The sequence below is a fragment of the Zerene cesonia genome, chromosome 16 (assembly GCF_012273895.1).
Source record: "Zerene cesonia ecotype Mississippi chromosome 16, Zerene_cesonia_1.1, whole genome shotgun sequence".
NCBI classification, from domain to species: Eukaryota; Metazoa; Arthropoda; class Insecta; order Lepidoptera; family Pieridae; genus Zerene; species Zerene cesonia.
Genome location: NC_052117.1, coordinates 88,504 through 96,443, shown reverse-complemented (window position 1 = coordinate 96,443; position 7,940 = coordinate 88,504). Strand labels below are relative to the sequence as shown.

At 34.4% G+C, this 7,940-nt stretch overlaps 1 protein-coding gene across 1 annotated transcript in view; it reads left to right on the top strand.

Annotated features, from left to right (window-relative positions):
* LOC119833017 overlaps positions 1-2,035 on the top strand; it is a 7,023-nt gene extending 4,988 nt beyond the window's left edge. The window contains exons 5-6 of the mRNA XM_038356887.1: positions 392-503; positions 1,571-2,035. Of these exons, the coding sequence (XP_038212815.1) occupies positions 392-503; positions 1,571-2,035 (577 nt within the window). The remainder of the gene's footprint in view (positions 1-391; positions 504-1,570) is intronic.
* Positions 2,036-7,940: the final 5,905 nt, after the last annotated feature.

Here is a 7,940-nt window from a genome sequence, read left to right as displayed (position 1 = left end):
TATATATATATTTAAATATAACATGATTATTAACAACATACTCACACATGTGTATTTTCGAATGTGTGATATTAGAAAAAATTATATAAAAACCTTTAAAAATATAGGAATTTACGAAAAAAAAAATTGTTAAAGTGAAATTTCATACGTCAAAGCTTTGGTGTATATAAATATAACGTAATAGAATCGAAGAAAGGAAGATACAATAAAACTAAAATCATTATAATATTGATAAGCAAACCTTAAGAAGGTTACAAGGAATAACAATCGCTTCATCGATCGATTTTAACCTCATACAAAATACAACAAATTAAACACTCGAACAAAAAAAAAATAACAAGGATGCATATGCTTGAATTTTAAAAATAATTAATAAGGAGCGATTCACGAGGACGCTTGCATCACCGCTCTACATATCGGTATATATAGCCTGTGGGGTCGAGTCTCCTCACACACCACCTGACAACCACCAACCACCTACCTACTCCAACATGAACGCTTTCGTAAGTAGAGCACTTTCAACAGGCTTTATAAAATTTTTAAGAAGAGCATTTTTATTGATCGATGACGAAAGTACATTGTTTAACAATAATGCAATTATTATACATTTTGTTTTTTTAAATATGTAATCGCAACTAAGTTTCAGTTATGGTAAACTGAATAGAGTTTTCATTGATAAGTTTGACATCAATTCAAAGGCTCTTTATTTATAATTGTTCGTTTTTACTATTAATTGCATACAATATACCGCATCTTATAAATTTTTGTGACATTTTAATTATCATTTATTCATTTTTAACCAACATCACTTTTTGGCAATGATCACCAGAATATAATAAAATCACTTTCCATATAAAGGTTCAAATTAATACAAAAATAAACCTTTTTTTTCTAATACAATCGAATTAATTGATCGAGTTAAGTTTGTTATAAAAAAAAACAACTTTCATATCGCAAAGTTTCGCGATCAGTGGGTCAGGGCCGCGCCAAAATGTTACTTTTCATATAATATTAAATAACAAAATAAATGCCCATAATGTTGCTTCATTTCCGACTATTTGCATATTTCTTATATTTAATTGATAATAATATAACACAGCATAATATATAATCTTTATTTTATACGACACTTTGATTTATGGCCCCTTTATAATAGAGATATTATTTTATGATGGTCATCTTACATTGAATATTCTTTCATTGAATGTCGATGGTTAATGCTTTTAAATATATTCCGAATTAGACTAAAGGATAAAACTATAACAATTACATCGTATAAAAGGTAATAATGTGGAAATACTGAATTTAGTAATTTTGTAATTCATATTATCCATAATTTTAGTAAAGCCTGTAAATTTTACTTACAAACACTTTTATTGTTTACGGTTTTACTCATGTGGTCATCGAACGAGTCTATTTCTTCCAACCATCTATAATTTTACACTAACAATTGCCCCTATGGGAATAAAATAGCACCGACATAGTCCGACGTTTTGTCTCATATTTAATCATTACGACATTGAAGGATTTGTTAATAAAATAGATGAATTAAATTATGAACATTTTACAGATTGCTCTGTTCGCTCTCGTGGCCTGCGCGGCTGCCGGCGAGGTCCGTGACAAGCGCAGCTTCGTCCACGGAGGTGTTTCTGGCTGGAACAGCGGCTACAGCGGCTACAGCGGCTACAGCGGCTTGGGCGGCTACGGCGGATACGGTGGCTACAGCAGCCTGGGGGGCTATGGCGGCTACAGTGGCATCCGTGGCTACTCCGCTGGCTACGTGGCCCCCGCAGCTCGCCTCGTCACCGTCAACAAAGTCGTGAACACACAGCGCGTCGTGAGCGTCCCGCAAGTCGTCAGCGTGCCCAAAGTGGTCTCCGTCCCCCAAGTAGTGTCTGTGAACAAGGTCGTCGCGGCCCCCAGCTACTCGGTTAGCGGTTACGGATCCGGCTACGGCTACGGCGGATACAGCTCCGGCTACGGACACGGATCCGGCTACGGTCACGGATCCGGCTACGCCAGCGGCTGGTGGTGAACAGTCTAGTCAAGTGCTCAATGTGATTTTTTTTAGTTATATTTTGTTATCTCATAATTATTGTTGACATTATATGTTCTTTATTTAAATATATATATTTTTATAAGGATTTCATTGTTTTATTGGAAAATATAGTTATAGCACAGATGACATAATACATATACTAGGTTATAGTACAAAGTGAAAGAAGCAGTATAGTAAGAGGGCCCGTTTCCTTTTCCTTACCTGTCCTAGTCCATTCCTTCTTTCCAACCGTCAATACTTTCCTTTTCCCTTACCCCTTAAAAGCGGGCAGCGCATCCGCAGAGGCACTACCTTTGCGAATGATCATGGGCGGTGGTGATCGCTTACCATCAATTGAACCACCAGCTCAGTCGCCAGCTATGACATAAGAAAATGAAATAATAGTGATTTAACTGCAACTAATAGTATTAGTTCTACAAATAAACAGACAAAAACAAAACAACACAACTCTTCACAGACTATTTTTACTGATGATCGTAAAATTAAAACTGAATGGCTTCAATTTTAATATTTTTGTTTGAATTTAATATTATTCCTATTTAAAATCAAAAAGAATACACTATTATACAAACTAAAATTTCTACTTAAATTTAAATCTAATTTACTTAGTGTACAACACGCGCTAAAATACCTAATTAACGTAATTTTACTCGTTAGCAGTGAAAATGCTTACAATTTCCTTGCGGAAATAAATATAGCCAATGAATCATTTACAAGGCGTGAAGGCATCACGACGATAAATTAGAATAAAATGATACATGTGCGTCTACTCATAGCGCGCGCGCGTTGAAATCTTTTACACCGGCCGCAACACCACTACTGTTCGTGTCTGGAAAACATTAACCAGGGCGAAAATTCGTCGATCAACACTTAACATACATTACTACTTTGTTACACGTTATTGCGCTGTCTTCTTTTGATTTGAGGAACTGTTCAGTAGTGGGGTTGCCCAGTTTTATTACGTTGATACAAAATTTTAATAAACAGATGTGACAAAATATAACTTGACACCGTATATCAATCAAAATTAATTACTGTTATAAATTTCAGTGTTTTTTTATGTCATAATCGGCAATGGAGCTGGTGGGTCGCCTGATGGTAAGCGCTACCACCGCCCATGAACATTTGGAGAGGTCGATTGCAGACCTTACGCCTCTTCAAATGGATTGGCGACTGCAAATTGGAAAGGGATTAGAAAAGGATTAAAGAGAGGAATAAAGGAAAGGACTGGAAAGGGTAAGGAAGAGGATATGGGCCTCCGGCTCCCCCAATCACCGAACGAAATACAGCAGTATGCTATTTCACAACGGTTTTCTGTGGGGGTGTGGTACTTTCCTGGTGCGAGCTGGCCCAGTTCGTACCGAAGCGCGCTCGACTCCCACACACAAATCGTATCATATCGTGTAACACAATTGATAAAGTTATCATTTTATTTAAAATTCGCTTTCCACAGCGACTTCACTCGTAGGCAGAAGGCAAGAGGCAGTATGATATTATTTACGACTTTAAATGACCGTTCGTAACCTGTATTTGATTTAAAGAAATATGCAACGGCACCTTATTTGATTACTTTTTTGTGAATACATTTTTTATCCTTTGGTTACATGGTTATATAGATTGCCAGCCCTAATTCTTTTTATTTTAAATAAACTAAGCCATTTTTTTTAATCTTGCAACAAACCATTCGCATAGCAATTGGTCCTTTTAAAAATATGTAATGTACTAACAGAAAAAGAAAATATTAAATGTACGAGTACAAAACCATCATTAATAACCGACGTTCCTGAAAACGTAACAGATACTCGAATATGTAATATTTATATTAACAAAAGCCTTTACTATTATATGGAATATTACAATAGATATATTGACTATACAGATTTATTTTAATGAGTTATATTAGCGCTTACACAATACGACGATTATTTGATCTTTATATAGTTACATATTTATAAATAGTGCAAGTTCTCACAATTAAGCAACCTTGGCTTCATACATGTAACTGTCGCTGACGAGAACATTTATCTCTTATATCTTATTTATGTTTATGGCCAAGATCTCATGATTGCCCTCCGTGGAACTCGCGAAACTAAATCTTGCGACATTCAACCATAGTAATGATGACTGTTTCAGGTAACATGCTCACGATAATTTTTACCGCTCATTGTTTTTTATAAAAATCTCTGAATATCTTATAAAACGTTTAATGTTCGTGTTTGCCCTCGATAGTTATCGATATCCGATTATAAAATCCTACTAAACTAATATTGTAAATGCGAAAGTTTGTGAGGATGGATGTATGTGTATGTGTATGTTTGGTTGTCACTCTTTCACGCAAAAGCTACTGAACCGATTGCAATGCAATTTGGTACGTAGGTAGTTGGAAAAATGGAATAACACATAGGTTACTTTTTATTTCGATATTCCTACGGGATACAGATTCACGCTAGTGAAACCGCGGGGCGCAGCTAGTAATAACAATAATATAAAACATCATACATGTTGTTTACAAACTTGCAAACACCTCGTTAAATATGCGCGATACATTATGCCTTAAGATTTATAACTTTATCAAATAAAGTTATGTAAATCGTTCAATGTCATAAAAGTTACAAATGTAGGGCAGCGTGTTTCATGTAACAGTGAAAATATAAAATTTAAATACAACAAAGTTAACATACAGATTTAACTATTTAAGTTTTATTTTAGATTTTAATTTACAATAATTTTCTATTTTTAAAATCACAATTTAATAATTACCTTCTTAATATGAGAATAGAAAATTAAGCATACAAGGGCTTTTTGTTTCATAGCAGGCAACCCAGCTCAGGTGATTCACCTGATGGTAAACGATCACCACCGCTCATAAACATTCGCAAAGGTAGTGCCTCTGCAAATGCGCTGCCCGCCTTTAAGAAGTAAGGGATAAGGAAAGGATTGACGACTGGAAAGAAGGAATGGACTGGGATGGGTGAGGAAAAGGAAACCAGATGCTCAACTCAACCACTCTCCACTATTTCTCGCCAATCTTCCTTAGAGTGTGCTGAAGATGACACAAGCAATGCATCCTTGTCCAAGATTTATTTTAAAAATGCCTTTTTTATTTTCTTTGCTAAAACATTTCACGCATCTTCGGTAAATTCTTTAAAAACAAGCGACAAGCCGTCACATTCACACGCCGGATCAACAACCTTCAATGCCAATGCTTCATTATGAATTCCATTAAAACACGCGCGAGATTTTATATTTTTATAAATATTCGTTTGTTTACAGTTGTGTAATCGCGACTCGACTCAAGGGCTCCACATTATTACGATCCATTTGCATTTTAATAAGGATAATCATTGATTTTTAATAAGAATCAGTAATCGAGTATATTTTTTTATTATTATAAACACACATAACCTTGATTTTAACTAATTAGTTTAAATTGAGTACAGAAACGCCAATTTCTATTTTAAAAATGTACTTGGGAAAATATACGTGTGTTTTTTATTATTAAATAATAAAAACCACTCAAATTCATTCTGACACCAAACGAAAAAGCCTCATCTAATTTATATTTATAAACAAAATAGTTGCTTCCCGCGGTTTCACCCGCGTAAGTCCGTAACCCGTAGGAATATCGGGATAAAAAGTTGCAGTTGTCCAGCCGTTTACGTACCCAATTTCATTGCAATCGGTTCTGTAGTTTTTGCGTAAAAGAGCAACAAACACACACACATCCTTACAAACTTTCGCATTTATAATATTAGTAGGATAAAGTTTAATAGAATAAGAACCCTTGAGGAAGACTTCTATTACAATTTTTTTTATATTTTACCACCATAACTTTGATCTTATCTATATACTAGTTATTACTGTACAAGTATAACAACGTTAACATGCTCGACTTACTGGCACTTACTCTTACTTAAAACCTCTAATCTATTAGCAAAAAGTACTGTATATGTAGCGCAAGAGAGAGCTAATCTTAATAAAACCACAAAATAACTAGTTTGTACAGTAACGAGTGTTGTTTTAGGTAATTTTGGGCATTCAATGGTCACGTCGGGCGTCCGGCGAGCATGCAAATGTGTACGTTAGGGGCCAAGCGCGTGCCAACAGCTGTTTCCACACGGTTTCCACAATCCAGATCCATTGCTATTGTGCTCACTCCCGGCCGAACATCACGTATCGTTTTGCAATGCTTGTAGCTGCTGAATTGACTTTAGCCTCAGGAATACTATGATGTTACTGAGTCTAAAACGATACTTAATTTGGTATACATTTTTTTATACATAATTTTATTTATGATTAATTGTTGGTTCTTCGAAAACTATGATTGTGAAATATTGATTGCATTACATCACTTAATTTTTTACATAATCACAGTAGAATAGATTAAATTTGGTATATAGATACTAATTTATATCTACATACTTTTTTATGGATTATCAGGTCGAGTGGTTTTTAGTAGAACAAAATAATATTTTCGCAGATTCGGCGAAGCATAAATACGTAGACAATAAAAATGAAGATTTAGAAGTGAAATGAAAGTTTATATTTGTACCAGTAACAGAAGAATGGTTAAAACAAATTTTATCGACCTTTTTAAACCTTCAAGGAAATAAATATCGACATTAGATTCGCAGTTACTTTTGATGTCCAGACATTGATGGACCTTCGCGTAATATAAATCAATAAAATGTATGTTATGCAAGCTTTTATTGAGTTTGTTAATGTTATAAATTATTATCATAGTAGATATGTTAATGAGATCTCGCAAAAATCTAGTTTGGAGATTTACGATACTCGATTGCACATAAAATGTAGATCTTTCCACTTCGGCCGCACTCCACTGTACAGCTATGGCTATATTGTAGAATTAGTATGAAATCTGTTTTTCAATTTGCCCGTCTAAAAAGGGATAAAATAAAACAAAATATTTCAAATACTCCATATAATATATATTATATTCTAAGAATTGAATAAATTCACACATCATTATGCCAGTTTTAACTTAATAACAAACAGCATGTGGTATATACCATAAGGATTCACAAATATGTCATACATAACATTATGTTGTAGCTACGAAACTAGTTTAAAGGTAATATATGTCGTCTCTAGGCTGCAAAGTCGTATACAAAATCCTTTAACGTTGTAACTTTATTACATTTTTATATTATTTAATTTTACTATGTATAAAACGAAGAACATGCAATAATAAATAAGATAGTATTATATTATCTGTACCAAAAGATTTGCCGCCTCAGTGTCTAGTGCATACTATTACGTAGCCTAGCATCGCTCTAGTGGCAGGAGGGCGAGCCTGTAGCTGCCCAGTACACTGTTTCTGTGGCCACAACTGGAGGCTATCAAATGTCCACAATTACCTCATGGTATTCGCCTTACGTTACATTACATTGCTAAATATTACGCCCCTTACGCAGCGCATTGCGACTTTAATTATTCATTTTCAATCGAGCGAGAATTAATTCAATCAATGGACATCGAGAAATTATATTATTTAAATGTGAAATTAATTTTGTACTTCTTTTCATTAAAAAATGTTGTCCACATATAATACGCCGTGTGCAAAAACCTAGTAACGTAAGCTAAATGAATCGGATTTTATGAATTATTTTTCTTCAGTTGCATGCAACTAACGTGTTAGAATATTCAATTCATTTGATCATTGATGTCTGCATTACGCCGAAGTCGTCAGTAGTATCATTAATTATACAAAAACTGTTCGTAACTTATCATTTACAATAATTGATATTCGCTGCAACAGGCGGCGAGGTTCCTTTGATGCATTCCATAGAAACATCTTACGAGCAATTACAATATTTACACAAGAACATACAAATTTTCGCGTCTCTTCGCGCTTACATTT